We start from the raw sequence: 25,236 nt of genomic DNA on the forward strand, positions 1-25,236 counted from the left end.
GAATGAAGCGGGGGAAATCGGAGGGGTAGACGAACCATGAGAGACGATGGACTCTGAAAAACAAACAGGGTTCTAGAGGGGAGGGGGGTGGGGGGATGGGTTAGCCTGGTGGTGGGTATTGAGGAGGGCACGTTCTGCATGGAGCACTGGGTGTTATGCACAAACAATGAATCATGGAACACTACATCTAAAACTAATGATGTAATGTATGGGGATTAACATAAGAATAAAAAAAAATGGAAAAAAAAATAAGACATGGGATGTAATGTATAGCATAAGGAATATAGTCAATATTACTGTAACAACTTTATACGGTGACAGATGGTAACTAGGCTTATTGTGGTGACCATTTCGTAGCATTTCTAAACATCAAATCACTATGTTATATACCTAAGACTAATACAATATCGTATGTCAATTATTCCTCAATAAAAATGTTTTTTAAAAAAGCAGTGGTTCTCAAATCACCACAATCACCAGTGAGATTTTTTTAAAAAAACAGGTTCGTGAACCACATCCGAGACCAATTAAATCTGAATCTCTGGGAGATTAGCACCAGGATTCTAACTTTGCAAAGCTCTCTCACTGAGGCAGCCAAAAAAGAACTCGGAAATCCTGACCAAGGATTCAGTCAGAAGTCACTTTATTATTCACCATTAGGAAATAGTACTGTCACAGGATAAAACATATTCAAAGGAATATGGGATTGGGATGCCTGGGTGGCTCAGTCAGTTAAGCGTCTGCTTTCGGCTCAGATCATGATCCCAGGGTCCTGGGATGGAGTCCCACATCGGGCTCCCTGCTCAGCGGGGAGCCTGCTTCTCCCTCTGCTGCTCCCCCTGCTTGTGTGCTCTCTCTCTCAGACAAATAAATAAAATCTTAAAAAAAGAAAAAAGGAAGACAAGAATATGGGATTAATGTACTCTTTCCTTATAATGCAGATTTACGTGAGAAGCCAGGTAGTACAGCAAAGTTGTTCTAGATAAAAATAATCTTGAGGGGCCCCTGGGTGGCTCAGTCATTAAGCGTCTGCCTTCGGCTCAGGTCATGATCCCAGGGTCCTGGGATCGAGTCCCACATCGGGCTCCCTGCTCGGCAGGAAGCCTGCTTCTCCCTCTCCCACTCCCCCTGCTTGTGTTCCTGCTCTCGCTGTCTCTCTGTCAAATAAATAAATAAAATCTTTAAAAAATAATAATAATAATCTTGAAGCAGACTGCCTGGATCTGAATTCCAGTTCTCTCATTAGGCAAATCACTTACTTTATGTTTTTATGTACAAGGGAGATAGCAAAGGTTCCTATCTCTCAGGATTCTTGTGAAGATTAAATGAGATAATATATGTAAAATGTATAAATGAGTGTTGGAGAACTTATAAATATCCAGTACATGTGAGCTATCACTATATATTAGATCACTGCATGAGCATGAAACAATAAGGGGGAGAATCGGAGTAACTGAATATTGAATGGCATCAGACTATGATTAGTTTCATGTGTCCATCTTAAATAACAGATGATCTTCCTAATGGAACTTGAAATGTCTATCATGTATTGGTATTAATCCTCTGCAGCCATGTCCACCCTAGAGATAGTCTTGCAATTCAAGTATGATATTTATGACACACTCCTTCACCTGAATGGAAACTGCTGATCTCTACATGTGTGGTATTTCTTTTTCTGGGGTGGAGGGTCCAAGATTAACCAACATATCTCCATTATCCATTCCTTCCTTAACTTCTATGTTTAATATAATTCCCAGCATAGTCCCACCGGTCTAGGCCTTACCATGTTCTGTCTCTTCCTGATCACTTTGCACATACCTCCTCTGAAGTATGATCATCTGTTGATTTCATAGTTTAACTACAAGGGGTATCATCCTACTTTCTTATTTTCAAATTCTTTTTTTTTTGAGAGAGGGGGAGATAGAGAAAGAGGGAGAGAGACAAAGAGGGAGGGGAGAGTAAGAGGGGAGAGAGAGAAAGAGGAGGGGGAGAGGGAGAGAGAGAATCTTAAGCAGGCTCCACACCCACCCTGGAGCCCAGAGGGCGGGGAGTGATCTGGTGACCCAGAGATCATGACCTGAGCCAAAATCAAGAGTCAGACGCTTAACTGAATGAGCTACCCAGACGCCCTTATTTTCAAATTCTTGGTGGAGGGGGTTCTTCACAACAGGTACAAGGACCATTTGTTGTTGCTATCTTGGGTGTATGGTCCACCCACATCTCTTATGTATTACAGAGAGCTAGCTTCCCAGCTTTGATGACACAAGTAATCTACACAAATTTCTCTTCATGAGCACTAATTCTGCTATCACTGATAATAAAACAATATTCTTTTCTTTCATGTCCTTGGTGTAGTCATTCATTAGTAATGCCCTGTTTATTGAAAATGATCAAATGCTGACTTCCTTTGTTAAAATCATCTGAATGTGTTAGTTTTATCTGTTAACATAGAAGCATGCTTTTTCTTCTTTCCTTAAGCACATCACTATCTTTATATGCCCTTCTTGATAGCACTCACTTGATACAGTTTGCCTTTGAAACATTTATCTATTATCTGCTAACAGTCTATAAGTAAACCGTGGTCATCTGCAAAGAGAAGAGGCATCAGTTTCCTGCTTTTGATACATATTCTTAATGTGTGAAATTGACATTTTTATAAAAGTTTTCCAGAATAGCTATAATTTGCTTCTATGAGACAGTGTCTTCTGGTTTTACTTACATAAGGAACTAATAAATATCTTTATTTCTCTTATGTTATACATGGCACATTTCTTTTAAAGGCTTACATGAGTTGCAATTTCATGGAGAACACTAAGGACAGCATTCCTTTCTATTGAGTAGAATGCTTTATTATTGTCTCTACGGGACAGAGGAACAGGCAGCAAAGCAGGGTTTTTTGAAGAGGGTCAGGACAGAATCTTGGGATTTAAGCATGGTAGTGGGATCTTAGACCAAACAGACCAGGAGACCAAAAGGCGCAGAAAGGCTGGAAAGGTTACCCCACTTCCACAGACAGGTTTAAGGAGTCAAGTACCACTCCAAGGTCAAGGTAGAGTCTGGTAGCTCAGTCAGTGCAGGGCCACCCTCATTCCCCTCCTTATCAACAGAAATTTCATGATCATTCAAAATAATCACTTCCTTACACATGTTTTTGAATAGCTCTGCTGTTTTCTATTTCACCCCTTCTGTCTGTCTCTTATTTCAGCATACTTGGCTCATTTAAACTATTACACTCTGGCTAAATCCAACTCTCTACATACTCCGCTTCTATAGGATTATAGCAGAACACTGGGAGAAACACATGCACCATGCTGATTGGTTCTCTCACCTTAAATTCTTGACCATGAACACCAGTGGGTGCCACATCTGCTGGGCAGTCACACTCAATGCCCCAAGTCCCTTATGCTCTTTGCTAATACTTCATACCTTCTCCTCTCCTCAAATCCCCAACATTTCCTCCCCATCCTCACTTTCCACTGATGACCTCACTTCCTTTTTCCTGAAAGCAAAAGGAAAAAAAGAAAAAAAAAACTGAAACAAAGAGTTCATACCACCACATCTATTTACTTACTCGCATGTATACTTTGTGCTCTTGCCTATCTCCAAAACATTCATGTGCCTATCTAAAGCCAATCTCTGCCTGTGCACTAGATCCCCTCCCAATGACCCAAGAACATTGCTCCAGTGCTTCTCCCCTTTCACTTATATGTCTTTTGCTGAGATTCCCATCAACATTCAAACATATTATGTTTCTACCTTAAAAAACAAAAACCAAAAAACTTCTGTTGACCCTACCTACTTCCCTTGTGAGCTATCACTCCATTTCAGAGGTACATACACTCACTCCCCCAACACCTCTCTTCCCAATTTTTTCACCCTTTCTTTACCTTCATTAAGGTTAAATACATATATAATCACAGTATAATTATCAAAACCTTCCTGGAAATTAAGAAATTTCCATCCTCTCACACCTACCCAGACTTTCGCTCCTGACCACTCCATGGAAACTGCTCCACAAGATTATCTGTGACCTCCATGTAGCTAAACCTAGAGGTCTAGTCTCAGTCCCATCCTACTCAACACAGCTGATTTAGTCGACTCCTCCTCCTTGACATGATATGCAGTTTTCCTCCAAACTCATGCCTACTCCTCTCCTTCTTAAAGCCCCAGGGTCAGTCCTTCACCTTCTTCTCTCTTTACACTCATTCCCTTGGTGCTTCCATTGTTGACAAACTATATGCTCATAAACTCCAGACTCATGTTCACCTCCCAACTAGCTCTCTCTCTGGATGTCTCACAGCTTACATTCATTTTCCAAAAATTAACTACCTGATCTTCCACCCTCAGTTTTTCCTATATGATTTGATGATTATCTTTATCCTTCAAATTTCTGAGGCCAAAAATCTTGAAGTTTTTTTTTTTTTTAAGGATTTTATTTATTTATTTGACAGAGAGAGAGAAAGCGAGAGCACACAAGCAGGGGGAGTGGCAGGCAGAGGGAGAAGCAGGCTCCCCACTGAGCTGGGAGCCCGATGTGGGGCTTGATTCCAGGACTTGGGATCAAGACCTGAGCCGAAGGCAGACACTTAACCAACTGAGCCACACAGACACCCCTTGAAGTTATTCTTGATTCCTTTTTCCTAATGACAGTTCATTAGCAAACAGAACTCTACCTTCAAAATAGAACCAGAATCTGACCACTTTTACCACCACCACCACCACACTGGTGTAAGCAGCCTCCTGCTTGGCTTATTGCAATCATTCCTAACAACTCCATTTTCCAGTAGTAGTCTGAATGATGCTTTTAAATATAAGTCAGATCATGTCATTCCTCTACTCAAAACCCTGCTGAAATGGGTCTTCATTTCTCTCAGAGTAAAAGTCGAAATCCTTAAAATGGCCCTACAAGAACTGTGCACTGTGCCTGTGGCCCACATCCACCCCATTACCTTTCCCAACTCTCCTTCGCTCACTGCCGTCCAGCCACACTGGTCTCCTGACCATTTCTCAGCATGACAGGCACATGCCTGCCTTAGAGCCTTTGTTCTTGCTATTTCTCTACCTGAAATATTCTTCCCTCGGATATGTGATTAGCTAACTCCTTCACCTCTTTAAGTCTGTTCAAATGTCACTTAATGAGGTCTCCTGAACGCAGGCTTATTTTTTAAATTGTAACATCTCACTGACTGCCCAATTCCCTTTACCCAGCTTGACTTTCTTTTTTTCTATAGCATTTAGCATCTTCCACTATACACTATGATTTACCTATTGCCTACTATACCGCCTCATGTGTCCCGGGTGCCCAGTATAGTACCTGGAGGAGGAGGTGCTCAGTAAATATTTATGGAATAAACAAGGACACAAGAGTTAGGAATCACAGAGGGAGGCAGGATTTTAGGGCCTATAGTGTCCTTTTGTAGTCAAGTTAGAAATCAGCCTACATTTTCAACTTAGGTAAGGGAAGAGATTCTGAGTTTACCAGTAAATTTTTTTGACAATTAAAAAAAGAGTTAATTCAACACAAATTAAAATCTGTTTTAGTTTTCTAAAATACAATGATAATTTTCTGCTGAGTAAATAAATTCAGTGGTTGAGCATTCTGAGAGAACAATATAGTAGTCTGGTAAAAACCAGTATGTTATAAAACATCAGTAGCTTTTTAAGTCTTCAAAGTATCCAAACAGAAATTATCTTCTGTCTTTTCTACATGTTTGAACTGTACTTATTCATAATGTTTACATTCAACCACTGTGCCAGACTTTTTTTTTAAATAAACTGTATTTACATAGGCACAGAGAGAGAATGCTAGCGGGGCTTGGGGGGCAGAGGGAGAGGGAGAGAGAATCTTAAGCAGGCTCCACACTCAGCATGGAGCCCAATGCACAGCTCAATCTCATGACCCTGAGATCATGACCTGAGCCAAAATCAATGGTTGGACGCTTAACCGACTGAGTCACCTAAGTGCCCCTGTGCTAGACTCTTAACATACCCGTACACTAAACATGATTTCTAACTCTGAATAATTACACATTTTAGGGCACATATTTTTTCTCAATCCATCAGTGCCATCAGTTCCAAATGATTATGACCTATATATAATTTATTCTCAGAAGCCAATATAAGACAATTTCATTTTTTAATTTGTTATCCCCTAGTTTAGTCTTTGAGTGTCCACTATGATGCTTTGCTCAACTGTTTAAACATTTTTTACTATCTAATGCAGTTTCAAAAGCTAAAAGAACCATAAATTTAATTTTTCTTTAGCATTATTGCTAATAATAGACACCTAGACTGTTTAAGACCTATAATTATTCTTTCTTATTTAAAAAGAATCATCAAAATGAATGCTATAATCACTTTCATGAATGAATGACTAGTTTCTGCCAAAATATTGTTTGAAACATATAACATCAGTGTACCAATGATCTCATTTCTAATACAATCCTGAAACACTGTACTTGCAACCTATTGAGACTTTAAATATAATTTCTAATTAGGCCTTTGATTTTTATTCTAAAAACAAGTCTTGGCCCTAAAATTTGATTTTTATAAAAAATACATTATTGGAAAATTCAATTTATATCTTTTCTTCATTATAATGGCTATTTATTCAGAATTAATAAATTCATATCATGATTGGGTACATAATGACAAGTATACTGTCGTGCAAACATAGCTGGAAGAGGCTATATAATATATATATATATTTAAATTCACCTGTTTGCTTGAAGAAATTTCAGAAAACAAAACCAAGCAGAAAGAAGAAAAAATAAAATTAGGAAAATGTCATAATTTATTATGAAGATATGCCAGAGTCAGATGTCCAGGATTCAGAACCCAGCTCCAGCATTTATTAGCTTTGTTACTTAACCTTTCTGAGTCCTGCCTCTGAAAAATACTGGAACAAAATCTGAAATACTCTTCCTTCAAACCTTCTCACAACTTGCTCTTTCCTATTATTTTAATCTCTGCTCAAATGGTAACTCCCAAGAAAGACCTTTCTCTGTTTTATTTTTTTCTCATAGCATTTGTTATACATAACATCTGAAATGATACTGTTTACTTGCTTATTTTCTGTCTCTCCTATTAGAACACAAGTTCCAGGAGGGCACAGACTAGGCCGGTCTTGCTTATTGCTGTGTTTCCACAGGCTAGAAGAATGACTGGCACAATGTAGGTGCTAATAAACATCTGTTGAATGATTAAATAATATCACCTAACTAGAAGGGTTCTTGGGAAGATTAAATAAGATAATAAATGTAAAGCTCATGACCACAAATACAACAAACAATAAATAACAGCTATTAGTTTAACTTTTATTAGCATTTATTTTAATTACGGAATGATTTAATTACAGTATGATTTAATTACTGTCTGATTATAAACTGCCTGGCTGAAGTATTCTAGTATTATAAATGTCTGGTCATGAGCTGTGCTTTTCAAACTCGTACACCACAGAATCACCTGAAGAGCTTCTTATTATACGGATTTCTGGCCTTCTCCCCAGAGATTTTGATTCAGCAGATCTATGGTAAGGCCCAAGAATTTACACTTTTAACAAGTTCCCAGATGATGTTGCTGCTGGTGGATGCTGCTAGTCTGGAGACTGCACTGTGAATAGCAAGTGTATGTAGCCTAAGGTTTTTAAACATGGAACATCTACACATCAAGACATCTCTGTACCTTCAAATACTTGTGTTTTTATGAGACTTGTTCCAAAACAATAAATGGTTAGTCATACCTAAATTTTATCATCTTCTGATTAAGTTGTTCCTTCATGTTTACTATCACATAAAATCACCAAGTCCCTTAACTGTCACATCAACTATACTTAATTATCAATTAATCTGTCTTCTTTGCATAAGTTAAAAACTAAGTACAACAACGTTTTCCCAAAGAATTCGTTCTTAGTGAAGGGATTACTGCCACAATCTCTGAAAGGGCACAAAGAAGAAAGCCTTCCTTTCCTGTACCACAGATTTCTATGTCTAGAACCCTTTTTTTTTTCCCTGAGGAAAGAGTCATCAAATTCTTAAAGAGGCCTCTAACCACAAAAGAGTTAAGAACCAATGCACTGTATTCTTCACATTTTAGCTGCTGGAACAAAGCTCCTTTGTTTTTAGGTTAAGTGAAAAGTCCTTCATTTTAAGTCACCAACCTATACAACCACAAGCAAACATACTCTAAGCAACCTCAGAAAGTTTCTGAGGATCCTGGTGCAAGAGACAGAGCATCCTTTAATCTAGAACTGCCAATCTCTGGTCTCCAATCCAGCATCTCTCCGTAAGACCTACATGGCTTCCACCTATGTTGTAGAGGACAGTTTTTCAAAAGACATAATTCCTAATTGACATTGCCTACATGCCTTTCAAGCTACCTATTACTGCATGTGAATCTTTAAAAGGAAAAACAGTAAAATAATCAACAAACTGGCCATTTATTTATTCATTTAATCATTTATTAAGCACTCAAGTACCAGGTACCAAGGATACATGTAACCCAAATTTGCCTGTGGTAACAGGTAGGTGGCATATCTTGGAGGAGATGAGTTTTAAAGGATGGGTAATGGCTAGCTGGGCATACAGGAAAAGTGCATTCTAAGCAGAACACACAGCTGAACCAAGTATGTATATGTGTGTGCAGTAGGTGGTAAGGGAGAAAGTGGTAGGCATAGCTAAGTAGCTTTAATTTCTCCTGAGGGCACTAGGATATCTTTAGGAAATTCTGGGGTGGCTGAAAAGTGAGTGATGAAGACAGTAGCTGTTTTAAATGATCACACCTTGACACAGGTGTGAAGTGGGCTGCAGTGACTGGTGAGAAGTAATGAGGGCCTGACAGAACAGTAACAAGGGGGGTGGAAGTGAAGGCACAGATTTGAGAGATATTAAACAGAGAGACCAGACAGGACTTGGTCCCCATTTTGTTAGGGAGGATAAAAGGAGTCAAGTGTTTGGGATAACTGAGTGTTGGCATCCCATTCATTCATTTTTAGACATGCTGAGCCCCAGGTGGCTTTAGGACATCCAAGTGCCCATCCAATAGGATTCTGAAACTCAGGAGGAAGGTCTATGCCAGAAATAAAGATTTGGGAGACATCAGCACATGCAGCTGAAGTCCCAGAGTAGATGAGCTCACACAGAAAAAAAAAAGATCCAAATACACATGTAGAAATTTCTTCTTGGCTTATGAGAAGTTTTTCTTGATAGAGTTTAAGTTCCAAATTTGTCTTTTTTACCACTCTACCCCAGTGGCTAGCAAAGTACCTGACAACTAATGATTTTAAGTAATTCAATTATTATTTGGGTAGACATGTTTATTTCCTTAGGTTTTCTGGTTTGGGTTAAAATTATCTCACAGACCTATAACCATGGTTAATGTGGATTTAATTCATCTAGCATGAAGTGACCATTTAAAGCTAAAACTCATTTCTGTTTTAATTTTTACCTCATTTTAAAATTTTATTTTTTTATCAAGTGTCCCTGGCCTGCTGAAGAGAAATGGTGTTAACAGGTGAGGTATGAGTCTACTTAAAGATGGGGCTTTTATAAGCGTTTATTTTGTTTTTCTGTTTTTTGTTTTTTTGCAACTCCTTGCCAGGAGCCTGGGACGCAGTCTGCCCTGCCATCTCTACCTCTCCCATCCTTCTAAGTGGCTTTCTCTTTCTTCCACACAGCTCTAGTGTTAACAACATCAAGGGCTACTATAGTCAGTCATCCTGCTGGTCCTGTTGGCCCTTTTTTGTACATCGATAGGGAAGCCAGCCAGGCAACGTTAGCTCCAGAATTTCTCAATGGGAGAATGAGAGAGCATCAACCTATCTGATTTGAGGAGGAGAGAGGAAGAGATTAAACGCATTTGCAGGGTATTTTGAAGGAAGAGTCAAGTAACTTCATTTATCCCTATCAAAGCAAGGAGAACCACTCATGATCCCTACCTCCCACCCCACTGCACCTCTACCGCAGCCAGGCCCAAGCATACTCATGTCCTTGTCAGGAAGGCCAAGGCCTATGGCTTTAGAAATTTTAAAAAGCACTCTAGTTTTTTCTCTTGCATGCCATTCTGCTGCAATATCCTGACCCATACCTGCTATTATATCATTCTGTTTATTAGTTTCATCACACTTACCAGCATCCACAGTTATTTCATATATTTCTTAACTTGATTACTCTGTCTTTCTTCATTTGACCAGAAAGTCCAGAAGGGCAGACTCCATGTCTGGTTTTGCTCACCAATAATAAAGCTCCACTTATGTATTTCAGATTTGAACAGTAAGACTAAAATCTTTATATTTTATTATGAATTTCATAATAAAAACTATGTTTTACTCATTCTTTACTTACAGTAAAAACTCACAAATTCATAGTATTTGTACAAAGTTATTTTAATAAGATATTCTTTTTATTTGGCTAAATCAAGACAAAAAATATTATGGTGTACTACACTGTCACTTAACATTTCTCACTTTTCTCCTGTCCCATTTGGCCATCTGACTTTTCTATTTCGTACTATCTCAAATCACAGTATCATTATATTTGACCCACATTATACATAAAACTGGGTAAGATCAAAGACCCAACCAATGACTGAGGAACATCGTTTCACAGTACTGTTTATTTTATCATTACAAATAGGAGGATACTTTGCAAATGGGATAGTTTTTGCCTACAAGCCTTAATATAAATACAAACAAAATAATAACCAGAAATCCAGGGACCAGAAAGTGCACAAAGATGAGTACTACAGGATCCTCAGGTCTCCACAGACACGAGGTTGACTACCCGACTCCATCATTTACTCTACTATTCTGTACTCCTGCTGATGATAAAGGTCACATTTATGACTCACCACTGTCTTTTAATTCCACTTTGGCCATGTACATTCTCTCCCAGTAAAGGGGCTTGATGACAGCCAAGGAGTTTTTCAGGCTAAGATGACTTGTGTGGTTAAACTGTCACTTACCCCTTTAGACTTTAAACTGCTATTGCAAACATAAACATAGCCCTTGCTTATAACCTGTTTGTACTTCTGGAATCTTTTGTTTTCCTCCAAAAAAGGGGCATTTAAATTGAGATTTCATTATGCCCGAGAGAAAATTTTCTTTCAGAAAAACAGATATAAAATCTGCATTAGAAAGGCAGAAACTGGAGAATCTGGGCCTTCTTCTCATCTTCCAGAGTTGACAGTTTTTGCTGGAGAAATCCAAACATGAAAATAATGCACAAGTGTTAGAAGGAGCAAAACAAAACAGACTGTGGACCATTTCCAGGTACCATGGATAGTATAGCAAGAAACATGGAGTATAACAGAAAGGCCTTGCCCTAGAGTAGCCACATCCATTGGCCCTTCCTCCAAAATACATCCACAATCCAATCACTCTTCCCAGGCTCCAATCTCACACCTCGTTACTCTGGTTGAAGACTCTATAATCTTTCAGCTGACCTGCAGTGACCGCTGTTGCATAAACCTTCCAAGGACATTCCTGCCTCAAGGCCTTATACTTGCTTTTCCCTCTGTCTAGAATGCTCTTCCCATATATATAGCCACAGAGCTCAGTTCCTTCAGGTTTGTGTCCAAATGTCATCAAAGAGGTCAACCCTGACACTCTATGTAAAATAACATCCTATCTACAACCCTTCTTTGTTCCCTTCATAGCATTTATCACTATCTAACATGGCACATGTTTATTATCAGTTTCACCCACTAGAATGTTAAACTTCTCAAGAGCATAGATTTTTGACTATCTTGTTCACTGCTGTATCCTTTCTGTCTGGAATGGATGGTGCCTGGCACACAGTAGGTATTCAATAAATATTTGTTCGATGATAATTTAACTGGCAAACGTTCAAGTTAAATAATGATACAGGGCAACAGTAAATTAATATTTCAAGATAGTTCATAGTTATTTGCTAACTGAATAGCATAAGCCAGTAATACCCAAAGGTAACATATATCACCATAACTTGGAAAGATTTACACATGCATGAACCTCACCACCATTGATCCACCAAACCTTCTTCTACTGATAGGCCAGGTGAGAAAGAAACCTGATATGAGTTCCACAGATATGATCATATTAGAACAGAGATTTTCAAACTTGATCATGCTTCAGAATCACCTAGAAGGCTTACTGAACACGGACTGCTGGGCCCACTCCCAGAGTTTCTGATTCAGTAATTCTGAAGTGGGGCCTGATAATGTGCATTTCTAACAAGTTCCCAGGTGACACAGAGGCTGCAGGTTTTTTAGTCAAAGGGTACAAAATTTCAGTTAAACAGATGATTAAGTCCTAGAGATCTACTGCACAGAATAGCCTATAGGTAATATTACTGTGTTGTATGCTTAAAATTTACTAAGAGGGTAGAATTTAAGTGTTTGTGTCACAAAAATAATAATAATAAGAGCAAGGGAGAAAACTTTTGGGGGTAATGGATAGCTTTATGGCATAGATGTGGTGTTGGTTTCATGGGTCTATACTTATCCCTAAACTCATCAAGTTGTATACATTGAATATGTACAGTTTTTTTGTATGTCAACCATACCTCAATAAAGGATCTAAAAAAGCCAATGAATTAAAGTATGCATACCCAAACAAAACCTGTGAGCAGATCAATTCCTTCAATATAATTTTTTAAAATAAAAAACCTAAAATAGTTCACTTTTTAAAAACTATAAACAATAACATGTTTGTGATTTTTAGAACATTAAAATTAGATAAATGTCAACTATTATATAATAATACAAGAAAAATTTCATGCCACCGGTATCCCAATGACAAATTCAATCCTGAAAATTAATTCAGAGTTAGGATGATTCTTGGAATACTCGTTTTGAAAGTGAAAATCTAGATATAAAAACAAAATGTGGTAGTATTAAAAGAACTAGTGTAACCCATAACTTCTGATGGGTAAAGGACTTAAACAATACTTACAGGTATGGAGGCATTCCGTCACTGTAGTTGGCTTGATCAGGTACCCTTTACAGATGTAGCAGGTGATATAAGGATTGAAATCTTTCACCAAGTGTTTCCTTTGGGTAGCCATTCGTGGTTAGCTAGGACTGGCTTTAGTAGTTCAGGCAAAGAGGGGTAGTAAGTGGATGAAGTCTGATCCCAGGAGCTGGTGTGGAGTTCCCAACTGGATGTCCTGAGGCATGAGAACTAACATCCAGATTTATCATGAGATCGCTGGTCATCACTCCTTTTGGTGGTTCTGCTTTCCCATATCTGTTTCCACAGTATTTTAAAAAGATAAGAGAAAAAGGTGTCAAATTCCTCATAGTGTATTAATAACATATTAGCAGCATTACATGCTCCAAATTGGGCAAACGGGTGAATAGAACATGTCTCTTACTGTCACATTAATTTGTAAACCTGCTATGATTTAATTCAGGATAATGCCAAATTCATCCAATCCTGGAGCCTTAACTATCACCTCTATACAAATGACACCCAAAGCGATTAATTCCAGTTTTGATATCTTTACCTCTTCAGTAATGCATTTTAGCTATCTGCTCAACTGCTCTATTAGGAGTTCTTGCCAATACAAGTTTCTCTACCAATGCGCTTCCTTTTTTTTTTTTTTTTTAATATTTATTTGACAGAGAGACACACAGCGAGAGAGGGAACACAAGCAGGGGGAGTGCGAGAGGGAGAAGCAGGCTTCCCGCCAAGCAGGGAGCCCAGGACCCTGGGATCATGACCTGAGCCTAAGGCAGACGCTCAACGACTGAGCCACCCAGGCGCCCCTCTACCAATATGCTTCCTATTTCCATTTTGTACCCCACATCCAGTCAGTGAAATCAAGTTGATGTTCTTTTTCATTTCATCCACAGCCACCCTACTTGAATATTACCTCTCCACCTGCAGTCCATCTTACATTCTACCAGCTTTATTTTATTCTATCACATTTGGGTCCTCTTACAAACAGAAAGACATTTAAATTCCTTAGCTTTCCATATAAGACCTTGCACAGGCTGACCTTAGCATACCCTTCAACACTTTTCTTTATGCAAACTGAAAGGATCACGCTCTCACAGTCCATTCTGCAGGGTCTATATACCCTCTGTCCAACAAGCCCTTCTGTCTAAATCCTACCTATATCCTTTGGAAACCCTTCTCCAAAGTTATCCTCAGTATATTCTCTTCTCAGGTTTAATCCTTACTTCTCTTTTGTTACACTTTCCTTTTGATTTATAGTTACATTCATTCTTTATGTCCTCTATTTTTTTTTTAAAGATTTTATTTATTTATTTCAGAGAGAGAGAATGAGAGAGAGCACATGAGAGGGGGGAGGGTCAGAGGGAGAAGCAGACTCCCTGCTGAGCAGGGAGCCCGATGCGGGACTCGATCCCGGGACTCCAGGATCATGACCTGAGCCGAAGGCAGTCGCTTAACCAACTGAGCCACCCAGGCACCCCTCTTTATGTCCTCTATTAAACTATACAATCTTTGATAGAAACCAATCATGTTTAGTAAATGTATAACCTGGGCTACGTTACTTATCCTCTAAATGTTTTTTTCTAAACTATAAAATAAACATAAAAGTGCCAGCTCCCTAGAGTGGTGAGGATTAAATGCGACCATATACATAAAGCTAGCACACAGTAAAAGCTAAACGTCATTATTTTTTTTTTCCAAAAATGTTTAGCATTGTTGGCTGCTACATGGGGTTGCTAAAGAAAAAATAAAGTTTAAAAGGTTTCTTACAAACAAATGTGTTCTCCGAGAAAACACAGCATGAAAGAAGGTACTGATTTCCTAAGTTAATCCTATAAACAGGAACTTTTCTCCTATCTTAGCTGTTAACTCACAGATACAAAGCAACCACAGAGGCAAAAGGCATCATTCCATGGACACATCTCCATTAAGAATGTGCACGGAGTAGGTTCTGCGTGATATCCTACCCGCTCAGGAAAGTTGTGCCGAGGGTGTAACACAAAAGGAGCATAAATAACAGCCAAGGGGGTCTGGGTTCTGGTCCTTAGCCCTGTATGACCTTTCAGTAAGGCATTTAATATCCATGCCTGGGTCTCGGCTTCTCCTCTATACATCGGGACTAACGGCCCTGCCTTTTCCACAGGTTTGCCAGGAAGCTCCAGAGTTAAGAGAAAGTCTTCTGAAAGAGGAAACGCACGGTCCCGACCTCGGGTGGTATGAAGAGAGTAAGCCACAGAGTCCTGTCACCAAGACAATTAAAGGAAGCAAGTACTTGCAGTGACGGGGCGGCACGGAACTTTTCCGCGTCCTCCGGCGGGACCCGGCGGCACAGCCCTGGGCGGTCCAAGCGCAAGTCCGCCCCGCCCGCCCGGCAGGTGCGCGGGCCCGGGCCCGGAGGACGCGCCGCTCGGGCCGGGCCGGGGCTACGCGGGGGAAGGCGCGTCTCCTCTCCCGGGGACGAGCGCTGGCAGCCGGCAGCGGGCAGCCCTCTCCGCGCCCGAGGGCAGGACGCGGCTCCGAAGCCCCCAGATCCACCTCCGACCACCCCCGTCCCCGTCCCCAAGGGGCTCTCCCAGCTCCAGGCAAGGCCGGCCGCGGCAGGTGCTTGGAGGTGCCGCTCCCGCCCTGGGCGCAAACTTGGGCGGGGAGTGCGGGGGCGGCCGGGGCCCCTCCGCCGCCTCTCAAACCCGCTCGGTACCTACCCCGCGGCCGCCGCCGCCGCCGCCGCCACCGCCGCTCCTCGCCCGCCAGCGCGCCGGCCTCAGAGGGAAGGAAAGTGAAAGAGAAACAGCGCCCGCCGCGGCCTGGCCGGTCCCCGCGCCCCGTCCGCCCTCCCCCTGCAGGCGGGAGCGCGCCGGCTCCGCGGGGCCACTCGACTCGGGCCCGATAGGGCGCGGCGGGCCTCGGGGCCCAGGGCCGGTGCCGCCTCCAAGGGCAACTCCACCCCCTTCTAACCGCCGGCGCCGCCGGCCGGCCACGCCCCCGGCCACGCCCCCGGCGCCACGCCCGCAGGCCACGCCCGCCTGCCCGCGCTCCTCGCAGGTGCCTTGGCCGCCCCGCCCGCCCCGCTGCCGTGGCTTCAGGGCGACACGTAGCCTTGGCCAAATTTTATCTCGGTTCTTCTCACCACCACCCCTCCCGGTTGTTTTCATCATAACAATGTCTGGTACATTTTCCCTGGTGGATTTAAAAGCAACGGTCAGTGTTGATAATGAGTCACCCTGAGAAACTGCTCAGCGGCGTCTTCCCCAAGCTAGTCCCATCTGCGCACAGCGGGGACGAAGACACTCCTTGATTTGCACCTTATGTAAAAATCACTAACAAACTTACTACTCTGGGGTGGGTATCGTTGACAACTGTAAGCAAGCAGAAGCGTGGTGGGGGTGGGGGTATGAGTAGAAAGGTAAAGAGTTATTACGATTTGCAAGGTTCAAAACAAACACCCCAGTTCTCTTTCTAGCGGCTCTGAGATCTACAAGAGACCATTCACTGCTAAAGATTTATTCAAAAGCATGCATTAAAGGATTCCTTAACGTCATTCAATCCTATTCTACTGCATTCCCCAAACTTACAAATTTCTACCACAACCACTATTTTGCTAAACATTAAATTAGACCCGGTTCTTTGCTTCTTAGAAGACTGCAATCAAGTAATCCTAGGGTAGCAGGCAAATCGGTGTGGTCTCCACCAGTAAAACAAAAGTTAAAACAAACATCCCAAAGGGAATCAGTAAAGGGTGGTTTCAATTTATGTATTAGAGGAAAAGGTGTTGTAATTACATCATCTTTGCTTCTGCAGAAGTGAGAGCAGTGGGGGCTGGGGAACTGACAGTACTGGGGGTGGGGTGGGGGACTGATGCAAAGTATTTGTTTTATCTCCTATTGACAGGAGCCATGGTCCTTATCAGAGGGATAGATTGTGGAGATGGTTCTAGTGGTAAACCAACAAACCCAACAACCACTAGTCCAGCAAACATACAGGTGTTCCAAGATCTATTTCAAATTTGAATACATCAAAGAAGTAGAGAAAGGTTTTAAAAAATATCCAATTTATACTTAAACTTATGTAGAGGGGACATAACATTTAAAAAATACCATTGCTAATATCACAGCAAGAGCAATACATTTTCTCAAACAGCTTTCAAGGACCACATTTTTACAGTCCTTATAAGAACCATTTTGCAAGAGCATACATGCCAATTTCTAAGCTAGGATCGGCTTCAATAAGTCAAGTTAATCACAATGTGTACAGAAAACAAGTTTGGTTGACTTTATAGGTGAAGGGTAATTTCGGATCTTTCATCTCGGAGACTAAACAGATCGATATGTGGAAAGTCACCCTGTTTCAAACAATGGAAGACACTACTGTATATACTATTATAAATTGGCATTTTCCTATTTTGCATCTGAACTTATTTTAAAGAATAACACTTAACAAAGGGGGGGGGCTTAAATGTGATTGGTGATGGACAGTAAGTGGGGCTAATCAGCATTCCCTGAGGAAATGAGGTTGAGGATGGATATTAGGAAGGCTTTCCTTAGCAATGGAAGGAGGGGTGAGGAATATGCTAGAGCAGGACCTGAGGATAGGTGTAGAAGTGGCACTGCTATAACCCAAACTGCAAATGGTGGACTTGGGGGTGGAAGAGAGAATTACAACCTTTGCAAGGAAATGTGTGCCTCGTGTCCCTGGAGGTAGCACAATCTGTAGTAAAATGTTCAGTGGTTTCTCCTTTTCCCTCTTCAGCAACCACCCCACCTGGGAATGCTTTCCAGTAACTCACGTTTTAGTCCTTTGGTTCTGACGGTGGGGCTGCAACAAACCATAGAAGCCTGAATCTGAGAGGGTGACTCTGGTAACAAATCTCAAGTATGAGTGGGACCCTCAAATAAACAAAGGCCTGGAAGCAACTGGATATACAGGACTCAGGGAAAAAAAGGCAGATAAAAGAATCATCACTGGGATTTCCCTAATCACGAATCTACTTCAGCCTTCTCATTTTACAAATGTAGAAACCAAGATCCTGAGAAGTGGCAAGTTCATAATCACAGACCTGCTTTTGGTAAAGCCAAGACCAAAACAAAGGTACCAGTTCCATATCATTTAGGCTTCTCAAGGGAACTATGATTCATAAGTCCAAGATTTTTTTTTTTTAAGATTTTATTTATTTATTTGAGAGAGAGAGAATGAGAGACAGAGAGCACGACAGGGAAGAGGGTCAGAGGGAGAAGCAGACTCCCCGCCAAGCAGGGAGCCCGATGCGGGACTCGATCCCAGGACTCCAGGATCATGACCCGAGCCGAAGGCAGTTGCTTAACCAACTGAGCCACCCAGACGCCCATAAGTCCAAGATTTTAAGGGAGGTTTGGTAAGAAACAAATTAACTTGAAAGAAAACAAGGAACAAAGGGAGAGAAAAATGGGTGAAGGGAGAGAGGGAAATAACTGCCTATATGGTATTTAGGAGGGAACTGCCACTGGTGAGTTCCTACCAAAGAAGCGTAATCCCAAAGCAGTAACTGGTTTCATTTGATCATTGATCCAGACTCTCCCAGGGAACCACAAATGGCTCTTGATAACCCTTGAAACTACTTGGAACTATCTGTATACCTAACAAACACTTTCATTACTTTATAGTTTATGTCTAGATTTTTATTTCAGTTAAGGCTGGGTAATGGATGGGTAATTCTATACTGAAAAGTTCACATTCTGTCCTTGGCTAATAAATATATTATCAATGAACTGATGTTTAATAGCACAATGCTTAAAAATAGGGTTAGAACTTTACATTTCCCCTGGGATATTAAATGAGATGGCTTTTTCATTATTGTAAATTATTTTATATACCTCAGTATGCTATTTAATCTTTTTATATAGAATATCTCTAACATAAAACTTTCCTCTGTAATCTAAAGTCTTCCTAGAGAGATTTTAGAAAATATTAAAATTTAAAGTGTCCCCCTGGGCCCAAATGTATTTATTTTATAGCCATGGATGTTACAGCTCAAAATCTATGACTACCTAAAATCAGTGATGGAGGAATGAAAAGGGAACAGAACCGAAGGACCTCTAATCAACCTCAGCCATGTCTCTTTTTCTTTTAATGCACCCCTCCCCTGCAATCAATAATTCTCAAGGACAATGTCTCTTGAATCCTTCCACTTAACCTACTCTGGTTGAGATTACTATCATCTCTACCTTCCATTACTTCAACGAATTTTTAGCTAAAGCTCTTATCTGTCAAACCATTCCCCACAGCATAGCCAGAGGACTAACTACAAATTGGATCATGCTGCTCCCCAGCTTAAAAAAAAAACCCCTGTTCAGGGGCAGCTGGGTGGCTCAGTCGTTAAGCATCTGCCTTCGGCTCAGGTCATGATCCCAGGGTCTTGGGATCGAGCCCCGCATCAGGCTCCCTGCTCGGCGGGAAGCCTGCTTCTCCCTCTCCCACTCCCCCTGCTTGTGTTCCCTCTCTTGCTGTGTCTCCCTCTGTCAAATAAATAAATAAAATCTTAAAAAACAACAACCAAAACAAAAACCCTGTTCTTAGGCTAACACCCAAACACTTAGTAAGCCCATTACAGATCCCCATCACTTCTACAGCCTCTCCCTGGAACTCTATGCTGTAGTGCCAATATACATTTTTACCCTCTAGCTAGAAAGATGGGTCTTATTTCCTTCAAATGAGCATCCTGTCCCAATTCCCTCACCCCTCCCCACCCTTGCTGAATCTGGTCAACTCTTGTTTTGTTTTTTTTTTAAGATTTTTTATTTATTTATTTGAGAGAGAGAGAATGAGAGAGAGAGCACATGAGAGGGGGGAGGGTCAGAGGGAGAAGCAGACTCCCCGCCGAGCAGGGAGCCCGATGCGGGACTCGATCCAGGGACTCCAGGATCATGACCCGAGCCGAAGGCAGTCGCTTAACCAACTGAGCCACCCAAGGCACCCCTGGTCAACTCTTGTTTATCCTTCAGGTATCAGACGATATCAAAGGCTACCTTCCCAGACACCCTGACGGTGTTGAAGAGCTTCCTTGATATACATATACCACATACATACATTACAACTCAACTTATTCTCTCAAGTCCCACATCACACTGTCTTGAATTAACTGGTTAACCTCCTACTAGTGTGTAAGCCCAGGGGACCCATTGCTTGATTGCACTTCACTAGCAGAATGGATGGCAAAATGGTAAGCATTCAAATAAATACTGACTGAAAGCTGGATATTTGCACGCACTCTAAGACATATTCTGTGTATTCTTTCTCTGGTTTCTTCTTGGAGGGATCTTTCCAAAGATGTGTTAGGCATAATCCTTGCCATCTAAGACTACTAATTAAAATCACAACAGGGAATAGAGACTTATCCACAAGAAACAATTATGGAGCAATACACCAAATTTATTAATAAAGTGTTAAGTGACAAAAACCCAGCTGAAAGAAGGAGTGCTATTGGTGGTCCGGAAATTAGTCCTGCATGCTTAAGACTCTGCCAGTAATAAAGGCTGCAAGGCAAAATACTAAAAGCTATGGATATGAAAAATAAATGAGAAAGCCAGAAAAAAAAAAAAGAGAAATTAAGTCAATATACCTAAAAGTGAGTACAGATAAATAGCGTTGGGTATAGGGACAAGATTAGTCTATGAAAGACTGTGCAACTAGCTAAATAAATATTGTAAAGTGCCTTAAATACATTATGCTAAAAAGACAGACTAACAAAACTTGTTTTTTCCCCCCCTCTTTTGAGAGGCAGAAAAAACTAGCTGTATTTTCTTAACTGCGATTTCAACAGTTGGCTGGAGCAAGTTCCACTTATACTGGAAGAACAGAGAATGTAACTAAAATAGGTACAGACTATAAGAAAAAAACCGCATTTACTCCAATCATCAGGGCTATGGATACTTTAAAACATGACAAAACCACAATTGTTATTTTGGGAGTTCAGATTAAATCCTTCAGGATCACCAATGGACAAATGACTGACATGCAGAAACTAAGAATAGTTCATCAAATCTGAATGTAGATGATTCTAAGTTAGGAGTGATTATAGAAAAGTTAGGGAAAAAAGCCCTACCAAAAAAATGATATGAAATTCAAATGGGGCAAGTGCAATATAAAAATTTAGTGACATAAACATTCAAATACCAGAGGAGTCTAGGCACATGATTTGAAAAAGTCCTCATTTTACAGGTAGCTGTAGTTTAGAGGAAGGGACACTGGACCTAGCAAGAGAACCTGGTTTTCAGTCAGGGCAAGTCACCTAACTTCCCTTGGCTTCATTTTCTTCCTATGAAAACTGAAATTAGGGGCGCCTGGGTGGCTCAGTCGTTAAGTGTGTGCCTTCGGCTCAGGTCATGATCCCAGGGTCCTGGGATCGAGCCCCGCATCGGGCTCCCTGCTCGGCGGGAAGCCTGCCTGTCCCTCTCCCTCTCCCCCTACTTGTGTTCCCTCTCTTGCTGTCTCTCTCTCTGTCAAATAAATAAATAAAATCTTTTAAAAAAAAAGAAAAGAAAAAGAAAACTGAGATTAATGTTACCGTAATCACTGGTCTCTTCTTTCTATATTTGTGTGTTATTATAATGAACATATAGAAGATTAAATGAGAGGATAAGTGAAAAAATGTTTCTTAAATTATAAACTGTAAAGGACTGTAAAAATATAAGGTATAAGTGGCAATCTTGCAGACCACCAGCAGTTGAATTGTACCTGGTAATCCTGTACAACCCAGCAGAGGTCCTGGATGCTGAGATAGTTTACAGGATGAATGAGACACTCCAGGCAAGGCAATGGATCTAGGACACAGTATAAAGTAAGGCATGCAATGGTCACAAAGTATTTCTTCCTCCGAACTCAATATTTATCACACCCAATTTTTAAAAACAAGATGGGAAAGCCTAAATATTTCACACTAAGCAATTCAAAGACACACAAAGAAAACTAATTCCCCCCAAATGTGTAATAATTTGAGTTAGTTCAACATTGCAGAAGTGTGTGTTAAATCTTTATTTACTCCTCTCCAGTGAAGGGGTAGCAGAAACATAATGTTTCCCATTAAAATGCAAAATCTCCAGGCAGGGTCACAGTCAAGTCCTCATGAGCCATCACTTGAGTTATGGGTTCCTAGCTCACCAGGATTAGTAGACTTCTTAGTCCAAAGGAAGGGAGAAAGGCCAGGGAAGGACAGGAGGCTTTAGTTATGACTTCATACTTGAGCAGGATATTAACTATAACACTTTGCTGGCTGGGAGGTGGGGGAAGCAGCAGGAGGAAGGGAAGTATAACTCAAAGAGGAGGAAAGCAAACCACCAAAGACAACCTTCTCTCTTGTACTTCACAATTCTGTCTTGGACCAAAAACAAAACAAAACAAAACAAAAAACACCCTTGAAAACAAAAAGCAAATTAGTGTGTTCATACGGTCTTCAACTATTCAGACTTAATGACTAAGATACTGATTACTTTGTGTCCAGGTTTGCAGGAAAACTAAGAGAACACTGGCCTAAATTAAACCAGGGCGACATTAAGGTAGATACTCTTAATTCTTGGCCTTCAGGGTGATAAACCCTACAGAAGTTTCAGAAGCTATGATAACTTGTCTGCGATAGTTCAAGAAGAAAGAAACAACATTTGTCTTCAATGGTTTCTTCATTTGTGTCTGCTGAAAGGGGTTATCCTAGCTCACTGGAAAAGCTCCCACCACTTACCAAAACCTCCTAATAGCTTCTTGATGAGAAGCTGAAAAAAGCACTAGCATCCAAGCATCTTAGACTAGATGATGAAGAAGAATACAAGATGGTTCATAGAAAAGTGGTTAACAGCAAAAGCTCCATGATTTATCATTACTGCTGTATCCCTTGAATCAATTCTAAAACATAACAGGATCTCATTAAATATTTGTGAATAAATGAATGAACAGATGAACAAGCAAATAAATGAAATCTGACTTTGCAGTCAAGACTGCCAGCATTCAAATTCTGGTATAATCTCTCTCTCTCTTTTTTTTTTTTAAAGATTGTATTTATTTATTTGAGAGAGAAAGAGAGCATATGAGAGAGAGAGATTGAGATCAGGAGCAGGGGGGAGGGGCAGAGGGAGAAGCAGACTCTCTGCTGAGCAGGGACCCCCCACCCCCCACCCCATGCGGGACTTGATCCCAGGACCCTGGAGCCATGACCTGAGCCGAAGGCAGAGGCTTAACCCACTGAGACACCCAGGTGCCCCGGGCACAATCTCTTACTGGCTATATGTCATAGGGCAAAGAACTATTCTGTGTCTCAGTTTCCTCATCGCTTAAATGGATATAATAAAAGTACATATTTCAGGAGTTTTTAAGGGGATTGTAGGAGATAATACCAGCAATGCACTTAATACACAGTAAGCAAACAAACACTGAATTAATTTTAAGAATTTCGTATCTGTACCCTTCCCTACTATTTGGACAAAACAGCAATAAAACAGAAGACATAATTTAAGACCTAATGACAAACAAATACTTAGGACAAATGCCTTAGTATGATCTACTTGCTCTGAGGATGTATGTGGAAGCAACACTTAGTCACCTAACTTTGCTGCCAGTTGCCCTTCCTTGCCCTCTAAGAATTTTAAAATAAGGTTACTCTCTAAGTGGCAAATGAGTAAAATATGAAAATCACAACTTAAATTACTCAAGATGAAATCAAGGAATAGGATGTACACCAAAGTCTAAAGAGTTTTATGAACACTCAAAATTCCAATTGAGTGACCTGGGTATAGTCTTGGGGGGGTGGGGGCAGAACTGAAATGTGACAGTTAGTAAACTAAAACATAATCAATTCTATTTTACCCCATCTGGAGTAGCTTTATGTAAATAGAAAAAGAATGATGAGCAAAGGGCAAGATGTGAGCTGTGCACAGGCAGCACTGTCTAGGACAGGGAGACACTGAATTTGGCAAACCTGAACTAGTCACCAGAGAAGTATGCTCTGATCCTACCCATCAGTGGTTCATGAGACCTGGATTATCATCCTTCACCTTTGACTCTGATTCCAATGCCCACAAAGTTACTATCTGAGTATTCATTTGTGTTCCCTTATACCAAAATGCTGGAAGCAAATACCTAAACTGCAAAATTAATATTTGTGACTATTCTACTATAAATTTTAAGAGCTTTCTTTTTTACTATAGCTGACTAATACCATGACACTGTATTGAATTCTTTAGAGAAAGATACTAAAATGCACCATTTTAAGAGCTGAGGACATTAAAGTTGATCAGCTTACCTTGGGCCAAGTCAAGTGGTAAATAAGTCAGGGATAAGAATTTTCTTGTTTCTGTATAGCACATTTCCTTCAATTAAAAAAAGTTATGGATAAGCTTGTTACAAAAGGACAACTACTGTATGATTCTACTCATATGAAGTATCTAGAGTAGTCAAATTCATAGAGACAAAAAGTACAATGGTGGTTGCCAGGGACTGGGCGGGGGAGGAGGAGTGGAGAGTTAGGTTAATGGGTACAGAGGTTCAGTTTGGGAAGGTGAAAAAGTTCTGAAGATAGATGGTGGAGATGATTGTACAACAATATGAATGTATTTAATGCCACGGAACTATACACTTAAACATGGTTAACATGGTAAAATTTATGTTATGTATATGTTGCCATGATAAAAAATGTCATGGGAAAAATCTTCCTTTTTTAAAAAGGAAAAGAAAATCACAGCAAACAGTTAAGACCATTGGCAAAGCACTTCATGAGCCCTGGTCTACCCATCTAGAGCATTGTTTTAGACTTGGGTTACATAATCTCTAATGGCCCTTAAAGTTCTTCAATTATATGGTTGTACAATTTGGAAGCATTACCTAGAGCAAGCGTTGGCAAAATTTATCTGTAATGGCTTAGATGGTAAATATTTTAGGCTTTGTGGACTCTATGGTTTCTGTTGTAACTCCACTCTGCTCTTATAGGGTAAATCTGCCAAAAACAACACATGAACAAACGGATATAGCTGTGTTCCAATAAAACTTTTTTTAAGAAACAAGCAGCAAACCAGATTTGGCCCTTAGGCTATTGTTTGCCAATTCCTGATCTAGAGCATATCTCTGTGAACATGTATAGACGATATCAATTAAAAACTTTCCTGTGTCCCAGGGTTGAAAACTTCTACAATTCCAATAAGCTCTTGTCAGTGTAACACCGTAACTTTATGATTTCTATTTTCCAGGCAATGAGTAGAATAGAGTGGCTTTACTAGTAAAAGGTGGTGGTGGCACCATCATCATCATCATCACCACCACCACCACCACCACCACCATCATCACCACCACCA

General features: G+C 40.6%; 1 protein-coding gene across 3 annotated transcripts in view; it reads right to left on the reverse strand.

The window, feature by feature from the left end:
• PCGF5 (polycomb group ring finger 5) overlaps nucleotides 1–25,236 on the reverse strand; it is a 118,057-nt gene that overhangs the window by 51,827 nt on the left and 40,994 nt on the right. For 2 of the 3 annotated variants that reach the window (XM_081823854.1, XM_081823852.1), the window contains exon 2: nucleotides 12,929–13,222. In XM_081823854.1, the coding sequence (XP_081679980.1) occupies nucleotides 12,929–13,040 (112 nt within the window). In that variant the 5' untranslated portion in view covers nucleotides 13,041–13,222. Of the gene's footprint in view, nucleotides 1–12,928; nucleotides 13,223–15,636; nucleotides 15,805–25,236 lie in introns of those variants that run through there. The other variant, XM_081823853.1, reaches the window with a different exon arrangement.

Source organism: Leptonychotes weddellii, chromosome 6 (assembly GCF_054177405.1).
Source record: "Leptonychotes weddellii isolate Sample4059 chromosome 6, ASM5417740v2, whole genome shotgun sequence".
Taxonomy (NCBI): Eukaryota; Metazoa; Chordata; class Mammalia; order Carnivora; family Phocidae; genus Leptonychotes; species Leptonychotes weddellii.